Genomic DNA, 21,975 nt, shown 5'->3' with positions numbered 1-21,975 from the left:
GACCTATTTCCTGTCTTGGATCATCACTGTAGGTATGTATACGGCCCTGTCCTTTTAAAGCAGCGTACAACTATTTGCTGTGGCTTGAAGCCCTGTGTCTCCACAAATACCTGCTAGCTAAATTCCTGGGCTCTATTTCTGAACTGGGAAATAGACATCAAAACACCGAACCATATTCGGTTTCCAAGACTGCATTCACGTCCATCTTCTATATAATCTCTGAACTATTGAAACAATATGGGCAGTGGCGTGCCTCTTTCTGGTAGAGGGCTACCTTGACCATTTTCTCTAGGGGCACTTAATTCCACAGATGCATGATCTATACAGACCTTAGGAGAGGCTCATCAAAGTGTATTTCCAAGGATTATAGCACTTTTGTTCAGCAGGCTCTCCTTTCAAAAGGATTTGCAGGCATCTCTAGTCCTAAAAATAAAGAGCAGAGCAGTGAATTGTATCCATTATGCTGGAAAGCCCTTCATTCAGGCAAGGAAAGCTGGAGAGAAGAAATTATTCTAAGCATGTTCTCTTTCTCCGCCTCGGAGCCTAGTGAGATTTCTGACTCTTACTAGCGTGAAGCTGTCTCTGCATCAGTTGTTCAAGGATGTGTGGCACCATTTTGGAGCCTCAGAAGGGTACTTTTGCTGCTTGAGATCACTTCTCTCAGCATTCACGACCACATTTGTGAATGAGAAATCCAAGTGCCATGACTCTGTGGTGACTAGATGGAAATTCTTATTGTCCTTCTGCAGACAGCCTTCTGCAGGGTCGATTGCTTAAGCAGTAGGAGGAAACACTAATTATTTGTCCCTTTCTTTCAACTGGAACAGTCTCTCTCTTGTTGTCTCACCTCTGAATCTGTGAGATCTTTTGTCAGTCAATAGCTTACATCTCTCTATCCTCCTGGTCGCTATGAGCAAAAAGGAAGGTGGTTTGACGTGGCTCTTTCAGAATTGGGCCTTGCTTTTTGTGCTTTTGACCTCCATTTCTTTGATATTTCCTGTATGGCCATTTTTACTGTCTGTTCTGGATCCTTGTGAGTTCCCTGCTTATTTGCTGCTATTTTTTGTGTTGTTAGGTTTTCTTGCTCATTCTTGCCTCTATGAAAGATGCTCCTTTAAGGTGTGAGCAAATAACAATATCTTTGTGGCTCTAGCTCTGTGACTTTTTTTAGGACCCTTTCTGAATATTTTGAATGCTTCTCTGGTAGTAGCTGACAAGTAGCTTTGTTCCAGCCAACTCTTCTATTTTGGAACTTGCACCAACATTGAGGTTTTGATTTTGTTTATTTCTGGCTTGCTCCCTTCCTTAGCCACCATGGCTAATGTGGAGCCATGCAGTGTAGTTAGTGTTTGGGAGACAAAGGAATTGAATGCACTTGGAAAATTGTTTTTCTTTATCTCTTCACATAAGTTACTGGGCTCTTTTAGATCATATTAGATTCAGATTCTTGACTGATGGCCTTTATGACTGATTTGCCCTCATCATCTTCTGATAACATCTAGCTGAAGCCAACCCTGATACTCTTATGTTCTTTGGGAGATCTTAGCATTTTTGCAGCAATTAATCACTGCCTTTAACAGACTTCTAGCTGCCATCTTTTTAGCCTTCCAAAAGAACTGATGGCTGTAGAGGATATTCTAAGGATGCTAGTATGTTTGCACTGTGGAGTTGAGCTCATGCACTCTTTCTGTCAGTTCAGGCATGTGCTGCTCTAGATTATGCATCAGCCTGAACTGAGAAAGGGATTTTTCTTTCTTCTTTTACCACTGTTTTCTGTTGGTCTTCTGTATGTTCTTACTATCTAGTTTGTTTGTGTGCTAGTTGTGTGCTCACATAATCGTAGTGTGGTTCTTCAGGGATTCAGCTGCTGACAAGCTCTTGGCAGGAGATAAACCTCTCATCAGATTTTTTTTTTTTTTTTTTTTTTTCCTCCTAGTGAAAGTCCAAGAAGAGGATACTTGGTAGCAAAAGGGGGGAAGAAAAAAAAAAAGAGGTGCTAGTGACTGATACTGAATTTCGGAAGATTTAGTGTCTTTACATACTCTCTTCTAAGTAAAACATGGTGACCTAAGTTTTGATACTTCTGTTGTTGAAGCTCCTAATTCATGGTTTTCCTGTCACAGGTGACAAAGAATGGTACACTCATTTTGTAGCAGGGTACTGTGATATTTCTCCCCCATTTGGCATGGGGAGGAGGGGGGTACTGTGTCACATGTGAATGTATGTATAGATAAGTGTTCAAGGAGAGGTTTCTTAGCAGTAACTAGAGTTCTTTGAGATGGTATCTGTATGTACATTCACTAATCCTACTACTTCTGTCTTCTCAGGTTTTTAAAGATGTCTGTTTGAGACAAGCTTAAGGGTTTTTTGCACTTCCTTTTGTTGCCATATAAGAAGGGGCTCATGACACACACATGCACAGTTGTGACTTTACATGGGAACAGTTAGTCTTGAAAAACTCCAGTTGCTAGTAATCTTTCTTGCATTGTTGGAGGTGTGTGGTGCTACTGGCAGAGGGGTGGGGGTGGGGGGGAGTTAACCTGCAGGGAGTCTTTCCCAAAGTATGACTTACGTGCTCATTTAGAGCCAGTGTGTCTCCATTCCAGTTCAGAAGCTTTTTTCAGACAGTCTGAATCCCAGCTACAGGGGATTTCTGTGCAGTACTCCTTAGTATGCACTCTGAGTCATTTTGAGTTTTTTCAGAAGGGTGGGACTTGAGCCTTTTTGTTTTTCAAAGTGAAGTTTTAATTACTTAAGTGGATCTCTTTAAACAGCATCCAGTTTAAAAACTCTAAATGTGGGTAGTGTTTTGGTTTGCTACTACTTTTAAAATAAAGATTTCCATCAACTTAACAGCCTTCTGCCTACCATAAATTGGTGTGTCTATAGATTCCATATGGCAGTATAACATGAAAACATGAAATTTGATTGTATTTTAAAGACTTCGAGCTTTGTGTCGTGTTCCTGTGACTTGGACAAAACTAGTGGGTACTTCCTTTTGGTCCATTTCATATCTAGAATTCTTTATGTAAATAGTTATTTTCTTGATGGCAATGACATCTTGCACAATGTGTGAGCTTTGGCAGGGTAAACTGGACCTACCTTTAAAGCATGTCATAGTGGATTTTAGAAGGTAAGAGAGATACTTTATGTACTTAAATATTCAAATTCTTCTTAGGTGCCACCATTAGAGGAGTCTTGGATTGTGCTTTATCACTATGTATAAAATAGGTAGTAAATTCTGTTTCTGTGATTCCCTCCCCCCGCCACCTGACAGATTGCCTTCTTAGCTTGTGTTCTGTGAATCAGGGCATTAGATTTTGCTTTGCATATATCGTGTAAAGCAGTGTTGCTTAAGTTGAGTTTCAAGCACAGGAATTTCTCTTTGGTTGCCAAGTATTTGTTGAGACAATGTCTAGATCATCTTTTCTTCTTTTTTTAGTATTTCTTTTCCTCTTATTTTACTTTCCCAGTACTAGAGAGTTCTAACAGTACTGACTTACTTGGTTTTTGTACACTGACTGCTAATGGTATTAATTCTTTCAAGCAATTTCATGAGCTCTGGTGATGTCAGCTGTGATAATATATTTTGTAGGAAGGGGCAGCCTTGCTGGTCTTCATGTAGTAGGGGTGTCTCTGCAGGATGTTAAGTTTCCAGCTGCATCACTATATGAAAATAGCTATGTTGCTTCCATGCTCAGCAGGCTTGCTATGTTTGTGCGGTGCTTGGCTCAAAATAATAAGTTGTACCAGAAGTTGAACATGTTGGAAAGTACATTGCAGATGTAACCAAGCTAGCTCTGCAGGAGCTCTGGGTCCAGAAGTAGTAGTATTTTCAAGCCTGCCTGCCTGCCTGCCCCCCCCCCCAGCCCCACACGTGTGTACATATAAGATAGTATTTTACTTAACAATGACTTGACTGATTGGATTTTGATTTTAACGTGAGCTGTATCTTCACTTCCTGACACTTCTTAAAAATGTAAAACAAGTTAATTAGAATTTTTTTTTTTAATCTCTCAGATGTTAGTGCTTTGAATGAAAGAAAAGTATGCCCAAAATGCAGATGAAATAAAATTCAGGTTATATTGGTTTGTTTGATACGGGACTAGTTTGCCAGTAGTGCTTTAGTTGTGAGATGACTTCTGTTCGGAAAATAGCAGTTACTGGGCTTGGTATTCGGGTTTTCTAACATGAGGAGAAATTTAAAACATCGATTCACCTTTATAATAAATACAGACAAGACATTTATAATTAGGCCTCTTTAGAGAGTGTTTTCATATACCCTTAGGAGTGCCATGTTCAGAGGCCTTGTGAGTTCTGTTTTGAATAGGCATACATTCAGAAGTACTAACTGTGCAAATAGGAAATTTTTAAGAAGTGTAAGTAAAATTAGGTTAGCAGGTAATGCTACTTTTCTTTACATTTCTGCACTAATTACCTTTTAAAGGGAGAATAAAAACATGCAGGAACAGTGTGAATATTCTGCTTCAACAGAGAGCCTTCTAATATGTGGTATTTGAGTCTAGATTTTTTATATTCTCTGTGGTCATCCTTATGTCTGAGAGTGCTTGTGTGATTTTGACTTTCTGAGAAATTTACTTGGCATTTTATCTGCATTAAAGCTGTAATGTGGAATACAAGTTAATTAATTAAATTCAACAGACTAACTTTTACATTTGACTGCATTAAAATGTCTCTTGCCATCTTGGTGCATAAACAGTTTCAAGGTAAGAAGTAAAATATTAAGCTTCGTGGAATCACGTTAAGCTTAGGCTAATGCAGTTTTAATCTTCATTCATTTTAAATGAGACAGTAAAATGAATAAATACCTACATGCTGACCTTTGTTTAAAAATATATATATTGTATAACCAACCTGTATTGTTTATTGTTTAAATAAATTGTCTCCCTTTTCCAGGCCTTAGATGGTCAAAATATTTATAATGCTTGCTGTACCCTCCGGATTGATTTTTCCAAACTGGTGAATTTAAATGTTAAGTACAACAACGATAAAAGCAGGGATTACACTCGTCCTGATCTTCCATCTGGTGATGGACAGCCAGCACTGGACCCAGCTATTGCTGCAGCGTTTGCAAAGGAGACCTCACTTCTAGGTATGACTGACATTGACATTGTTCTTCTGTGTTCCAGAGTCACTTGATGAAAGTGTTTATTAATTTTTGTAATAATTAAACATCTTAAATTACAACAGTGTCCAAAGGTCCATTCAGGGTTCAGTCTATATTGAGTTCTGAACTGTAGTAACACAATTACACAATTGTCTGTAGAAGTCCTGCATAAGTAGATGAGAGAGCGCATGACAAGAAGGCAGATGCACAGAGTATAAGGAAAAATTTAGTTAGGTCTGCTTCCCTCTCTCCCCCACGAGTCTGTCCTTCCCTCTTTCATACGTTCCTGTCAGTCAACTGCTACTGCCCACTTTGTCCACCCTACTAGCCCAGTTTGTAACAGAGGTTTGATTTTTCATATTGTGTTCTTGCTAACAACTTCACTAGGAACAGACTTAAGGTCCTTATTTGTAATACCAAATTATGAAAACACCATTTTGTTACCTTCAATGAGGAAAGATTGTTCTGTGCTTAAAAAAAAGTGCCACTGTGTGTTTTTTGTAAATAACAGAAAATATCTGTAGCTGCTGTGTATTTGTGTGCATTTTTTTCCCCCCTTTATTGTACGTTAGCACTCATAACTTCTAGTACCATGGTACATGAGTTCTAATATGCTGTCAGCTTTGGAGCTCATCAGAAGTAGTGACTGAAATGCCCTGAGCAGTATATAGATAAACTTATTTTCTGGCTATTAGTAAAGTAATTAATTCAGCATGTTCTGTATGCTTTGAGGGAAAAAAAATTAATGCTCTAGGTTTATGTAATGAATTGTGGTAAATTAAAATTTTACAGCTCCTTTTGTCAAGTTGTTCTTGTTTGGTCAAAATACCTTTCACTTAAATATTTAATAGTATTCACAGTTAATCTCATGGTTTTTGCAAGACCCAGTGCATTATGTTGTGATCATTGTTCTTCTCATTTAAAATCTTTTTTCTGTTTTTTTCTCCATTTTCCCCTTTTCCTTTTAAAGAAAACTTTTTGGGGACATAAATTTCATGCCTTGTTTTTTGTACAAGATGGGACGACTTGGGTTGAGTCAGAGTTATGTAGTAAAGAAAGGCTTCTGCTCCCTATTTGTTGAAGAAGTTAGAAGGTATGTAGTGAATGGAGTAAGTGAGCACAGGAAAAGGGGTGAATATGGTAGTTAAGGTAGCTGAATGCTGTGCTATACCTGCCCTTGTCAGAAATCAGATCATTTAAAGGAAACACTTTTTTTCTAGTTGCAAATTCTTTCCATGCTTGACTACAGATCCTCCAATCTGACTTGCAAAATGGTGCATCACTTGTAGCTACAGTGGAAGTTTTGGAGAGTAGTACTTGGGGAAAATATAAAATACCATAAGTATCCAAAGTCTCTGAAGATGGAGATATTTGTGGCTCCTGAAACTAGGTACCCAGGGTTTTTAGCTTGTAAATTACTTGGATGCTCTTGTAAGTTTTTTCCCTACAAAACTATGTAGGTTTCTTAACCTTTTGATTTTAATCAGATTTTTTTTTGTGTATTTTAAGGTTTTTGCTAGTAAAATTATGATTCTACCACTCATATTTGCTATTTAGGTATTTTAATTATCACTCTGAGGATGGACCTTTTCAAATGTACTAGTGTAAGCAGTAGAACAATGAGACAGACATGACAGCAGTAACTTTCATTGCAGCTGTTAAGAATTTTTTGAGCATCAGTGAAGTCAGTCATGTCTTAGTGTGTTTGGTAAAGTGATGAGCAACAGCATTTAAACTGTTTTCTGTCTGTTGGTGATAGCCACCTTAATGATATATTTCTGTGTTTTTTGGTTTTGGGTGTTTTCAATTTTAGTACTCTTGTGAGGTATCAGATTTTCATTTCTTATTGTCCCCTGCTTTTTGTGCTGCCAAAAGATGACTTTTTTTTTTTGGATAGTACAGCAGTTGTTGTTAAATGATGAGTTTAAATACATTGTTATGCTTCCACAATATAAGAAGTTCATAATTACAGTAGTATTTTGATGAGCTGTACAGATATGTCATGCTTAGTTTTTCCTCTGTAAAAACATTCGTTGTATTGGAAGGGACTTGAGGAAGCTGGATATGTTTGCTCTTCAGGTTCTTCTGCATGTTCAGGGAGAATACCATAAGTTGGACCTGTGGCATTCTTGTTAAAATTCTTGTTATAGCTGTTCTGACTGTATGTATACAATGAGATCACTAACAGAAAATGTAGTAAGGACTCCAGTGTAAGTTTTGGCTCTGTTAATAAGCTTATGCTACTGTATGCTGGAGGGTTGTACAATTCAGATGACATTTTTTGTTTTGCATTATTAACTATATACTGTAATTCATATGCCAGAAGTGAGGTTTAGGTTTAATGTAATAGCGCGAGTGGAGTTTTAGTGGCAAACTATGTTTAGTCTCGGTGTTTAGATCTACATGACTGCTAAACCAATACATCTCTCTGTTCGCTTTGGATGGAATTAACCCTGTTATTTGGTATTGTAACTTTATGATGTAATTATAGTAATGCTTACAATCTGAAGCTTTGTGAGCTGGCTCTTGTGCAGACATGCCTGTACACCAATGCACGCAGCTTGGGGAACAAACAGGAAGAACTAGAGATATGTGTGCGGTCGCAGGGCCATGATCTCATTGCCATTACAGAGACATGGTGGGATAGCTCGCATGACTGGAGTGCTGTCATGGATGGCTACGTGCCTTTTAGGAAAGACAGGCCAGGAAAGCGAGGTGGTGGAGTTGCTCTTTATGTGAGAGAGCAACTGGAATGTATTGAGCTGTGCCTAGGGGTGGATGAAGAGCGAGTCGAGAGCTTATGGGTAAGGATCAAAGGGCAGGCTAACAGAGGTGACACTGTTGTGGGTGTTTACTACAGGCCACCTGATCAGGATGAGGAAGTCGATGAGGCCTTCTACAGACAGCTGGAAGTAGCCTCACGATCCCAGGCCCTGGTTCTCATGGGGGACTTCAGCCACCCCGATATCTGCTGGAAAGACAACACAGCTAGGCACAAACAGTCCTGGAGGTTCCTGCAGAGCATTGGTGACAACTTCTTGACACAGGTGGTGGAGGAGCCAACAAGGAGAGGTGTGCTGCTGGACCTCGTACTAACAAACAAAGAAAGACTGGTGGAAGATGTGAAGGTTGGGGGCTGCCTTGGCTGCAGTGACCATGAGATGGTGGAGTTCAGGATCCTGCGAGGAGGCAGCAGGGCACCAAGTAGGATCGCAACCCTGGACTTCAGGAGAGCAAACTTTGGCCTCTTCAGGGACCTACTTGGAGGAATCCCATGGGTGAGGGCCCTAGAAGGAAGGAGTGTTCAAGAGAGCTGGTTAATATTCAAACATCACTTCCTTCAGGCTCAAGAGCGGTGCATCCCTATGAGTAGGAAGTCAAGCAAAGGAGGCAGGAGACCTGCATGGATGAGCAAGGAGCTCCTGGCAAAACTCAACCAGAAGAAGGAAGTATACAGAAAGTGGAAAGGGGGACAGGCCACTTGGGAGGAATATAGGAATGTTGTCAGAGTATGCAGGGATGCAACGAGGAAGGCTAAGGCCCGTTTGGAATTAAATCTGGCTAGAGATGTCAAGGACAGCAAGAAGGGCTTCTTCAAATACATCAGCAGTAAGAGGAAGACTAGGGAAAATGTGGGCCCTTTGCTGAATGGGGTGGGTGCCCTGGTGACGAAGGATGCAAAGAAGGCAGAGTTACTGAATGCCTTCTTTGCTTCAGTCTTTACTGCCCAGGCCAGCCCTCAGGAACCCCAGATCCTGGAGGCAAGAGAGAAAGTCTGGAGAGAGGAAGACTTTCTCTTGGTGGAGGAGGAGTGGGTTAGAGATCATTTAAGCAAACTTGACACCCACAAATCCATGGGCCCTGATGGGATGGACCCACGAGTGCTGAGGGAGCTGGCGGACATTATTGCTAAGCCACTCTCCATCATCTTTGAAAGGTCATGGAGAACAGGAGAGGTGCCCGAGGACTGGAAGAAAGCCAATGTCACCCCAGTCTTCAAAAAGGGCAAGAAGGAGGACCCAGGGAACTACAGGCCAGTCAGCCTCACCTCCATCCCTGGAAAGGTGATGGAGCAGCTCATCCTGGAAGCCATCTCCACGCATGTGGAGGAAAAGAAGGTGATCAGGAGTAGTCGGCATGGCTTCACCAAGGGGAAATTATGCCTAACCAATCTGATAGCCTTCTATGATGGAATGACTGGCTGGGTAGATGAGGGGAGAGCAGTGGATGTTGTCTACCTTGACTTCAGCAAGGCTTTCGACACTGTCTCCCATAACATCCTCACAGACAAGCTCAGGAAGTGTGGGCTAGATGAGTGGACAGTGAGGTGGATTGAGAACTGGCTGAATGGCAGAGCTCAGAGAGTTGTGATCAGCGGCACAGTCTAGTTGGAGGCCTGTAGCTAGCGGTGTCCCCCAGGGGTCAGTCCTGGGTCCAGTCTTGTTCAACTTCTTCATCAATGACCTGGATGAAGGCACAGAGTGCACCCTCAGCAAGTTTGCTGATGATACCAAACTGGGAGGAGTGGCTGATACACCAGAGGGCTGTGCTGCCATTCAAAGAGACTTCATGAAGTTCAACAAAGGGAAGTGCAGGGTCCTGCACCTGGGGAGGAATAACCCCAGTCACCAGTACAGGTTGGGGGTTGACCTGCTGGAAAGCAGCTCTGCGGAGAAGGACCTGGGAGTGCTGGTGGACACCAAGTTAAGCATGAGGCAGCAATGTGCCCTTGTGGCCAAGAAGGCCAATGGTATGCTGGGGTGCATCAGGAAGAGTGTTGCCAGCAGGTCGAGGGAGGTGATCCTCCCCCTCTACTCAGCCCTGGTGAGGCCACATCTGGAGTACTGCGTCCAGTTCTGGGCTCCCCAATACAAGAGGGATGTGGCACTACTGGAGCAAGTCCAGCGAAGGGCTACAAAGTTGATTAGGGGACTGGAGCATCTCTCTTATGAGGAAAGGCTGAGAGAGCTTGGCCTGTTTAGCTTGGAGAAGAGAAGGCTGAGAGGAGATCTTATCAACGTGTACAAGTATCTGAAGGGAGGGTGTCGAGAGGATGGGACCAGACTCTTTTCAGTGGTGCCGAGCGACAGGACGCGAGGCAACAGGCACAAACTGAAACACAGACACTTCCATCTGAACATGAGGAAAAACTTTTTCACTGTGAGGGTGACAGAGCACTGGAACAGGTTGCCCCGAGAGGTGGTGGAGTCTCCTTCTCTGGAGATATTCAGAACGCGCCTGGATGCAATCCTGTGCAATGTGCTCTAGGTGACCCTGCTTGAGCAGGGGGGTTGGACTAGATGATCTCCAGAGGTCCCTTCCAACCTCAGCGATTCTGTGATTCTGTGATTTTAAAGGAACCTGCTATGTCCCTGAAAACCCTTCAGGCTAAGTATAAGAAACAGGCCAATAAGATGGTGGTGACTTGACATAAAGCCATAAAGAAGTTCAGAGCAGGACTGGTGACTGAATCCACTTTTATCAGTCATAGCCCACATGGCCACCTTGAGACTACTCCTGCTGCTTAATGGTTTTTATGCACATAACAGTCTATCATATGCTTTTAGCATACCTTTAATTTCCTTATTTCTAAAATGGCATTAGTAACTTGCACTTCACGTATCATGCAAAAAGATGCACTTGGAAGGGTATAAAAAATTAAGAGACATGCTGTGTTGAGCGCCCTCCTTGAGGGGAAAATACCTAAAAAGGCTAGGGAAAAAAGCATATAATATTTTTATGTTTCGTTAATATCTAGAAGAAGCAAAAACATCTTAAGGTATGATTGTTGGAAGCTAAAATAGTTAGTGACAACATTTACGAATATCAGTTGATTATGTTGATAAAGTACCTAACATTTATGAATAGTTTCATGTAGGTCCTCAAATCATAAATAGCGTGTTGATTGATAAGTAGTAATCATAATACAAATTGATCCTCCTTCTATTTATTAAAAATATTTTTTGACTTGCCTAAATGGCAAACTGTAAAAATCTACAGAACAGGAATTGCTTGTTCTCTGAGTATGCCAGTTGTCTCCAAGAAATGAAGTCTGTGTGCACTGTGTAATCAGATAGAAATGTGATATCCGAATAGATAATCCTAGTCTGGATGCATTATTACTCACTTATATACTACATTCTCTGCTATAAAAAAAACCTCAGTGGTCAGAAATCTTTGAGACTGTAAATTGGACATTTTTTTTAATGAGCCTTTCCCCTTTTGAAAGAAGGAAGAAATCGCTAATGGACAGAATTTTTGTTTGTTTTGTTTTGAATATGTGTGGCTTTCATATGTGAGGTGAAAAAAAGGTACAGGAGATCTTTTAAAATAGAAATCCCTAAATAAACAGCAACTGCTTTATACTGGACCAACATTATCATGCTAAATAAAAGCTTATTTTAAACTGGCATTAAACTGCTTTAATACATTAATATTTGCAGTTATCATATTTGTTTAATATTACAGCTGGAAACATGCTGTTATGGTTAAGGTTCCCACACTTTTATTCCTTGCTGTCATCCTTAATCTTTCTTTATTAGTACTTTGCTCTGATTCCTCTTAAAATTCTTATTAAATGAATCTAGTTTAGAGGATAATAATTGAAGATATTTTTGTATGAACGGTGTTGAATTTATCTTTGTGTTTAACTTCCTCAGCGGGACCAGAGCACGTCCTCTAGAGAGTCTAATTCTATGAAGAATTTTGCTTGTTAGAACATGAGTTACTCTAGCTCTGCCCAAGTATGTAAAAAGCCATAAAAACCTCACCAGATATCTCTAAATTCCTTTATTCCTAAAAGTACTGTACTACCTTTAAAATTTCTGAGGCTAGAGAGGTGCTTAGTTCCACTAAAAAGCTTGAAATGCTCTAGTATCTTAGTTTTTTTTTTTTTAAAAAAAAAAATTTTATCTATATACATATACACCTAACTGGTTGCTGTTGACCTGGTATAAAGTAAGTCATTTTTCTTTCGGTGAACACTTGTCATACCTTACTGTCACTCTTCACTATTCTGTCTATATGACCTCTATAGTAGCTGAGTGAAAATAAACATTAAAAGTCAGTTTATGCACTACAAAATAGAAAGACTTGTATAGCATTTGAATTGCATTTCCAAAATATGATTTTTAGAACATAACTACATTTTAGAGTTGTTTTTGGAGGACTCGAGTATGATATTCATAGGGTTGCCTGTATATTACAGTGTGATTTTGAGAAAAAATGTCTTTGCTGCTTGTGTGTGGGTGCTTTCTTTAACATCCTCCCTTATTAATTGTTTTTACTGGAAAGTGGAGCTATATTCTTGGGCTTTAACATAAATATGCGTCATATTTCTGTTACATTTGTCTTACTAATACATATATGTATGTAGTCCATAATTATTACTACTTATTATATAATATATTATATGTAGTATAATGTTATTATAATATATTACAATTATACATATTTGTATATAGCTCGGTGAAATATTTTCACTTTCCTTTCATGCAGAATTGATTTTGAGAAACACAGTAACTGCTGTGCTTGGGCTAGCAGTGTTCTGTCTCATTTGCTATCCTTTCTGTGACACGACTGGTGCTGCTACAGTCTTTGGAAGACCTGTGACAGCCCTCATGGTGGATGATCATACCGTAACATACATGTTGGGGGGAGGGGGGGAAGTGTCTTCCTTAACCCCACGTAGCTAGTGACTGGCTTATGTGATGGAACATGTTAAATGTCCCTCTTTTGCTTATTTAATGTAACTGGCTGTTGTCTCCAAAGATCATATAATATTTTCTCAGCACCTGTTAAGTGTGTTTGCAGAATGGATGGGAGGAAGACAGGTTAGGTTTTCCATTCTGGTTAGCATTATGGTCAGTCCCGCAAATGCCACAAATAATATCATATTTGTTGCCTTTTGAATCGAGTAGATTTTTATTTTATCTTGTGTTGTGAGAGATCACTAAAGCTGCCTAAATGATGCTTGCATTATTCAGTACTTTTTATACCTCTGGCTTTACCCCTGAATACTAACATTTTCCATCTTTTAAACTCTGTATCAGAAAACTTTCCGTATCTTTGATTTCCTTTCTTAGAACCTTTACTGTTGTTCTTCCGTATCTGTTTTGACAGGGAGTTAACAGAATATATTTCCAAAAGCATATCTTTATTTAATGGCACTGTGTTTTTTTTGTATCATACTCTATCAGTAATACTGTTGACCACTAGCACAAAGTAATGATGGATGTCCTCTTCTATTTGGTCATTTGTCCAGCCCAGCGAAATCTCAATTTGTTAATTATTTTAACAAATTTCTGTATCAAAACATGATTAAAGAGTGGAGAAGTCTTTTTTTTTTAATTAAATAAACTTTTTAACCATACTTACCACCTCTGTTTTGTTTTTCCTATGCATTCCCTTTTGCTATCAAGGTTGGGAATATTCTTAATAGCAACTATATTCATCAGTAATTTTATCTACTTAATATTTAGTCATTGACTGAAACAGAAGAATTTTTGTTTCTCTTATGACTTCTTTAAAATAAAGCAATGTAGGAAGGAAAGCTCATCTTGGCTCCAATGTGTAAAGATTATATTTTGACTGACTAGTGGGCGTAGTGGAAGACTAGTCAAAAATTCTTGTTGTGTTAGGTTAGCATCATCAGATAAGCGTTAGAAATTTTGCCAAAATACTGAAATTTGAGAGGCCAGTTGCAGTAGCGGAAAATAAAAACTGAAGCTCTATTTTTTTTTTTCTCCTGATTGTTGCACACTTTACTGTATAAATATCCTTTTATTAGACTTTGTAAAAGGTACAAAAAACTTTGGTCAAATGTGATACAGCTGTTCCTGTATAAACTATGTATAGTGCACATGTATCACGCAAACCTCTCAGCTCCTGGAAGTAGCATACACTGCCTAGTGCTTTAGTGACTTGGCAGGGCAGAACCTGCATAAGTAAGTACCATTTCTCTATGGGATCCGAACTTCCTCGGAACAAGCAGCAGCATGGCTGCAGGTCTAGCTAGTGGTAACGTGCTTCTTAAGGGAATCAAATTGGAAAAAGCCTTGTTATCAGTATGGTCCTACCTTGAATCTTGAATTTCAGAAACTTGCCTCCTTACCTCATTTATGCTAAGGCCGAGGGATTTATAGGCTTTTTCACTTGACCAACTCAGTGTTATATGTGTAGCCTGAAGCATCAAGTTGAAGTGAGGACTACCTCTGTGTGATGTAAAATAAGGATATTATGATGCAGACACATAATTAGTGTTTATGTTACTGATTTGATCAATGTTTACTTTAGACCATTTTGATAAGCTAGATGCTGTAAATATTCTGGAGTACAATGGGAATGGTTTTGGTGCGCAAGAACATTTAATTGGAAAGAAAGTACTTTTACATCATTTTCATTTTTTTGAGACTTGATTCAAAATTATTTCACATTTCTGCATTGTTTATTAATGATCCATTTCATAAATCATTGAACAGCTTGAACAGTGGAATGATCTGCTTTGTAGAGTGTTGTAGGCAACACTTGTGCTGATATAGGTACTTTTTTAAACGACTTGTGTGTGTTTCGTAAAATATGCTTTATTTTAAAATTAGGGCTTCCTGTTGCAGCTGTTCCAGGAACTCTGAGTCCTTTGGCTATTCCAAATGCTGCTGCTGCAGCTGCTGCTGCTGCTGCTGGCCGTGTGGGAATGCCTGGAGTCTCAGCTGGTGGCAATACAGTCCTCCTGGTTAGCAATTTAAATGAAGAGGTCAGTGAAACAATTTAACTTTTTTTTTTCCTGTTTAGCCACACTTCATCTGACAATACTTTAATTTTTTTGCACTTGGCCTCTTACATCTGGATTTTAAGCTCAAAGTATTTTTGTTGTTCTTTTAATACTCCCCCAAAGTTAATTTTGAAGCCATTATTGTTAAATACTTCTGCTTTCCCAGGTAGCTAATGATTTGGAATGTCCTTTGATAGTCAGCTACCTATGTTTTCTAAGAAAAAGTGTAGTAAATACTGCATGTTTGACGTTTGAATTGAAATATTTATTTTTACGAAATAGCAACTATGTTTTCATTTGTAATTATAATCATGTAAACTACAATTTTTGTTTTCTTCTAGTTATTTGCTGCTTCATTTCATGCTTTTAACTCACATTTTAAGGTCTTAATTTATGTGAACTACTCTAACACATTTTTCTTTGAAGGTTCTCCCAAAGATCTTGACGAGGCACTCTTCCAGTCTCTTAGTAATTTTTTTCTTTGCAGTTATTCATTTGTCTTTAAAAAAAAAAAAAAAAAAAAAAAAAAGACAAAGCATTTTCACCTTAAGTGTATCTTTCTTGCTAACTCTGAAGTCTAAAGGGATTTGTTTAGTTTTGCGTTTTTACTGTCCTTTACATTTATTTTGATGGCTGTGAAAGCTGGTATGAAATGTGGGAAGTTTGTATCGGTCTAGCTGTTCCATTTTTGACTGGCCTCTGTCACTGTAAATCATTAAGCTTATTTTATCATCTGGTACTATTTTGTCATCCACAGTCTTGCATGTTAAAATGTGTAGATCAGAGTGCCATTTTGAAAGATTTTTTGCCTGCATTTCATAACCAGCCATGCTTACGCAATTAAAGTTCAAAGTTTAAAGTTTCTATTGCATGCTTTTTTTTTTATTTTCATGTTGAGATGAAATGCTGTAGTTTACTCTTGATATGAATGTACTTTACCCATATTTGTCTTGGGTGACTACATTTTACTCAGTTTTTCTTGTACAATACATAAACCAACCATTTTCTGACCAAATTCCTGCATTTCCTATGTACTGACCTATATTTTATTTTTTTTGTTCCCCACTTCCTTATTTTTTTTCTTCTGCATTGCTGTTTTCCCTTCCCCATTTCATCCTTTTCCCTTTGTGTTCACCTTCCCCTTCCTCGTCTTTACCCAAATTCCCATGCCCGTCCCTGTGTTATCCTTTTTCTCCTTGTCTTTGTCTATGTTCCCTGTCTTCATTCCCTATGTTCATGCTTCTGTGCTTGAACAAAATGTTCCTCGGACCAACTTGCCCCAATTAACCGCCTTGAAACCATGATCCATGACCACCTCACCATTCTGCGGGAACCACCCTTCGTTATGGATGATCTGTTCATCTCCGCTCTTCCTCGACTCTTCTCTCTTCTTGTCTTACGCTGCTTGCTCTTCTCTCCTTCTAAAGATGGTTACGCCCCAAAGTCTGTTTACCCTCTTCGGTATGTTATTGTTAGCACTATACTTTTATTATTGATTTGATTTTTGTTTTGTTTTTTTTGTTTCACCTTAATTCTTATTTGTAGCTAGCACTTTGGCTTAAAGTTGAACAGTAAATCTTTTGCTATTTTTCTTTTGCTGTTTAAAACTCTCCATAGACACAGATTTTCTTTTAATGCATGCTAATATATTTTGCATGATCTTTAATTTAATATCATTCACATAGCTTTGAGGGTTTATCAGAAATTATTCTTTTCAAAATTCACTATTCAAAATCTATCTCCTTTATTCATTTGTGAGAGTGAGTTTGAGTGAGTGATCTTGTTGCTGTCTGAGTGTTCCATTGATATGTCAAAATACATTACTTAGTTGACTGGCTTTAAAATGAACTTTTTCTTTTGGATTACCTTTGACTTTGAAAAGGTGTTTATGGTGATGTGCAGCGTGTGAAGATTTTATACAATAAGAAAGACAGTGCTCTTATACAGATGGCTGATGGAAACCAGTCACAGCTGGGTAAGATTAGTTTTCTGTTTGTTCCAATTAGTCTGTTTAAGTATTTGAAATTATGCTATGTAAAATCAGGTGAACAAAACATGTTTGTTTGTCAATTTCTTATATCCTGGTTTCCTCCAAGATACAAAATCTTACTGCATCCGCTTGTATTCCAAAACCTCTGCACAGTATCTTAAGTGAATTTAGTAGCAGTGCTGGATCACACATGGAGGTGTTTGTTTAAAGTTAAATACTTGCCCAAATTCTCCAGACTTAGTTCTTATTACAGTCCTTTAGCACACTGACCTTCTGATTTGCTCGTTTTTTCTTGTTTGCAGAGTTATGTTTGATGTACCATATTTTCAAGCTCTGAAAAAGTAACACTGAGTTGAGTAAGCTGCTTGTCTTTTTTTCAGCCATGAGCCATCTTAATGGACAAAAAATGTATGGAAAGATTATTCGGGTTACCCTTTCCAAACATCAGACAGTACAACTACCTCGAGAGGGACTTGATGACCAAGGGCTCACTAAAGATTTTGGTAATTCACCTCTGCATCGCTTCAAGAAGCCTGGTTCAAAAAACTTTCAGAATATATTCCCTCCATCTGCAACGCTTCATCTGTCTAATATTCCGTAAGTGTTGGCTGTCAGTAAGCTGATAGCATTAATGTGAATCACAGCACACCAAATTCACTAATAATTTGCTGCTTATGTTCTGTTTTTTTCTTTCTGTAGACCATCAGTAGCAGAAGAGGATCTACGCACATTGTTTGCTAACACTGGTGGCACTGTGAAAGCTTTTAAATTTTTTCAGTAAGTAACTTTTCTGTACATTGTTAGGCAGTCTTTTGTTAAAACTGTAAGTGCACTTTTACAGCACATCCTAGGAAATGTGCATAGAAGACTGAAAACATTAGGAGCAAATCCTGTAGTGGTGTTTGAGTTCTTAATGCCGTTATTTTGTTTCAGAAGAGATCACAAGATGGCGCTTCTTCAGATGTCAACAGTGGAAGAAGCTATTCAGGCTTTGATTGATCTTCACAATTATAATCTTGGAGAAAATCACCATCTGAGAGTTTCTTTCTCTAAATCAACAATTTAAAAAGGCAGATCAAAAATGAGGGTGTATTGCGTTGTTCGGTATTGTCACCTATTGACTGTTCAGGAAAGTGGGGACCAGAGTTTGTCTTCTGTTTTGTTTTGGGTTTTTTTCATGCTGTTATCATTCCTTGGTTGTTTAAAAAAATAAAAAAACAAAAAAACACAAAAAAAACTTTAAAAAGCAGTGATACTAACTGCTGTTATTCAACTGTTATTTAGATAAATCATCACTTTGTTTAAAAAGGTTTCAAGTTAATCCCACAGTTTTTCAACTTAGTTGACATATGTGCCTTAAAAAGAAAAACTAGTATTGCCAGAATTGCATAACTAGTAAAACAAATTTGGTTGTCTGGGGCACATTGTTACATGATAATTTAAATATGTTTAGGCAGGGGTGTGTAAAAAGGTTAAGCTTTTGTTTCTCCTGCTTGGAATTGATTTCTTTATCTGCTGGTTTGTCACTTTTTTTTTCTTTAATTGGATAAGATTCTGAAAGAGTAAAACAACGTATATGATTTCTGCTACTTTTCTTTTGCCTTTTGTATTTCATGGTTCTGGTCTAGATTCAGTTATGAATGTAGGCATTAGTTAAAATTAACAAGATACAGAATATTAATTTCTTAAAGGACAAAAAGTGACTTCTGTGACTTTGAGCCCTACGTGAAAAGCATTGTGGAATCTTAACCTTTTTGTACACACTCTTGTGGGATGTATCATATAAATGTCAGCACTAAGTAATGTCTTGTTTGTGGCTGAATATTTTTCGTAGATGTTTTTGAAGTTGACATGACTTACGTGCATTTAAATATATATTACCATCTTTAGTTTGTAATTAAGATATGGAATATGGTTGTGGATTTCTGAGCATGTACAGACTGGTCGAGCTAGTTCAGGAACTGGTGCATGTATTTTTCAATGAGGAAGAAAGCTTGCTGCGAACATTTGCAGGAAATTTTGTGGCAGTTTACTAAAACTGACAACCAGGTGGGACCAAAGTTTATGTGCCTTTAGTCTTAATTTACCTTGCATTGTAATATTCAGTTTTAATAAATCTCTTCAAAATATTTTGTATTTAGAAATTGATCTGACTTTACTATAAACATGGCTCAGAATCTACAGATCAAATTAATTTGAAAACAGTTCTCTGTCAGTCTGAACTGTTACCTTGATTCTGTTTAAATGACCAATACTTTTTGAAATTGATGTACTTAGTTTCAAGATTCATAGATTCTGTTATCTATGTAGAAAAAAAAAAGTCATGTATATTTTCTATTAGTTGAGTTTTTACATCTTTAGAAATGTAAAATTCAGTATAGTTTGAAAGTGGCACAATTAAAAATTAATTTTCTAACAAAGTTGGGAGGTTTGACGGTTGTTTAATTTCATCTTATGTGTACTCTGCTTACCTCTGTAGCATGCTCAATAAACACTTCTGTAGCTCTGTATTCACCTTTTCTGTCTTTCTCTGCTGCTTTCTCTCTCTCCTCTTCCTTGTTTTTCACTTCTACTGTGCTTCTAAATTCATGTTTATTCTCTGCCAGGGTGGGAAAAGCGTAATATTAGTAACTATAATTTTATGGCTTTTTACCATAAATCTGATACTGTGAATATTGGCTTTTTATTTTTAGAAAGATAGTAATGGCTTTGCAGGCATATGTGCATATTAAACATTTCCCACCCTGTTACAACTTACTGCTTTAAAGACATAACTTTTACTGTAGTTTGTTAGCTTTCTCTTTCTATCTTTTAGTTTTTAAGCAGATTTATGCACTAATAGATCTCTCAGGTTTGCCATGCTCTCTTGCTGCAGTTTCATCTTTCATTTTTTGTCTGCTAAAGATTTTCTACTAATCATACAGTATACTCATGGTTAAAGTGACAAAGTTGTTAACGTTGGACTAGTGGGCCATACGTATTCTAGACCAGGGTCTTTCACATTTTCAGACACATGTCCAAATGAATGTAAAAACAGTTTTGGCACTTTAAAGTGTTTCTGCACACTATTTTGAGCTGATTGTTGATATTTTTCTCCGCTACAAATAGGATTAAAATTTCTGTGCAGTCCCCTTTAAGAGCAACTGTATGATCCTGCGTTACATTGGAAAAAGCTATTGAGTTTCAATTTAAAGCATTTTTCTGTCGCTTCTCCAGTATAACTACTGGAGATTTATTGATGTCAGATTACTTTGTGACCTGATGTCTGTTCTTTGGGTTGGCTTTCAAATCAATAAATAGCTGTCAGCTATTTAAAGGTCACAGTATAACCTAGGGGGCTTGCATTAGTTGTCACTACGCTAAATAAAATGCATTAAGCAGTTACTTGCTGTATCAGAAGTACACCGAAGGTATGACTTAGAAACTTTATTTCATATATCACAGTTATCCCTCAGTCTGAAATACTAGAAAAATTAGTTTCATCTGTTTATGAAACTTCGTGAATCCATGTCCTCTCACAAGACTTGAACACCCAAAGGCATTGAGGTGCCTGTCTCCTGATTGACTTGAACAGTAGTTGAGGATCTTACTAGGTTGGTCTAAGTTTTTTCATCTGTGATAGTTTGTCTTATATTTTTAAAAGCAAAAATGTATCATGTTTCTTTAAGTGTGTGTCAAAATGTGCTTGCATGTTTCAAATAGAACTATGAATTGAAAGTTACCACTCCACAAGTTCAGCTTGCACTGAACTATTTCCACTCTAAAACATCTGTATCAGATAGCATACAGTGATTGCCATGTGTATAATGTTGAAATAACTTTAAATGTGCAATGCTTGAATGTTTACAAATATAGGGGCTTTGTAAGACAAACTTATTCATCTGTTGCTAGGCTTATTTCTTTAAAAAGAGGTATCTATATTTTTTTCTCAGCATGAAGTTCTGTGGTGAAAACTCAAGGGAAGGAATGTATATTGAATTTGACTTGTTATCAATTCAGGCACTTTCATTATGAGGTTATATTTATATCAGTCTAAATTAAAAGCAATGATGGTCATAAATAGCATGGAAGTGTTTTTTATGAACTCAGTAAAGAAAATCACTGTTCAGTTATTGATGTTTAATCTTTAAAATGATGCCTCTTCAGAACATACAAGTTTTTCCCTAACTGCTAGAAGAGCACTTTTTTTGATAGTAATTTGTACATTTTGGTGGTTATAAAATGTAAATAAATTTCTGTTCTATCTTTAGCTCTTCAGAATGTGAAAATGCAAAACAGCATTAATATTAGAATTTTGCTAAGAACAAAGACTATGAGTAACCTCTTAGATATGGTAGAAATAAGTTCTCAAATTATGTTAGTAGAACTCTACCATAGGCATGTTGATATTCCAAACTCAGTTCCCAATTTTTAGAGTAATTGTAGTATTTTGACACTAGTAGAAAGCATCATGGCTGCTGGGGGGAGGGGGGGTACTGTTCATGAATTGCTAGATTACTCTCTAATGAACAATGACATTGATTAGGTAAGTCCAAAAATGATTTTTTTGATCAGGAGATGTCTGCTAGCAAATACAATATTTATAAGAAGTAAAACTTCACAGAATGTTGACTAAAAATTGTGGCAAAAATTCTAGCTTTAAGTGAATGCACTTTAAAGTATTTATGTTAACTGTGATTTTGCATGTTATTAACAGACACCTTTTCCCTCCAGGATTAACAGCTTATATTACTGTTTGTAGGTTGGCATTTTTAATGTTTTACATTAATTGACAGTTTCGTAAGCCATCTTATAAAATTTCCCTTTGATTCATTGTAAGTTTCATTATATTTAGTATAGTGTGTTAGAACATGAAAGCACCAATGCAGACGCTTATCTACAGTAGTTGAGGCACTGCAATTTCATACCATAGTTTACTCCAAATAATTTGTCTAATCCTATGCTTAGATAATAAATAGTTCTGTTGGCACACTAGAAAAAGATATAAATGATCTGTGTCTCTGCAAACATATATAAGTCCACTAGTCCATCTCAAGAAATTATTTTCTGAGTGTTAAATGTTTTACAGTGAGCAAAGCTTCTAAGAAA

At 37.7% G+C, this 21,975-nt stretch overlaps 1 protein-coding gene across 5 annotated transcripts in view; it reads left to right on the top strand.

The window, feature by feature from the left end:
* Positions 1–20,914, top strand: part of PTBP2 (polypyrimidine tract binding protein 2) — a 57,981-nt gene extending 37,067 nt beyond the window's left edge. For 2 of the 5 annotated variants that reach the window (XM_067300878.1, XM_067300881.1), the window contains 7 exons: positions 4,918–5,113; positions 14,725–14,879; positions 16,325–16,358; positions 16,780–16,872; positions 17,268–17,484; positions 17,587–17,664; positions 17,821–20,914. In XM_067300878.1, the coding sequence (XP_067156979.1) occupies positions 4,918–5,113; positions 14,725–14,879; positions 16,325–16,358; positions 16,780–16,872; positions 17,268–17,484; positions 17,587–17,664; positions 17,821–17,953 (906 nt within the window). In that variant the 3' untranslated portion in view covers positions 17,954–20,914. The remainder of the gene's footprint in view (positions 1–4,917; positions 5,114–14,724; positions 14,880–16,324; positions 16,359–16,779; positions 16,873–17,267; positions 17,485–17,586; positions 17,665–17,820) is intronic. The other 3 variants (XM_067300882.1, XM_067300880.1, XM_067300879.1) reach the window with 3 other exon arrangements.
* Positions 20,915–21,975: the final 1,061 nt, after the last annotated feature.

The sequence above is a fragment of the Apteryx mantelli genome, chromosome 8 (genome assembly GCF_036417845.1).
Source record: "Apteryx mantelli isolate bAptMan1 chromosome 8, bAptMan1.hap1, whole genome shotgun sequence".
Classification (NCBI taxonomy): Eukaryota; Metazoa; Chordata; class Aves; order Apterygiformes; family Apterygidae; genus Apteryx; species Apteryx mantelli.
Note: the sequence above shows the minus strand (reverse complement) of the source record. Positions and strands in the feature narration are given on the sequence as shown.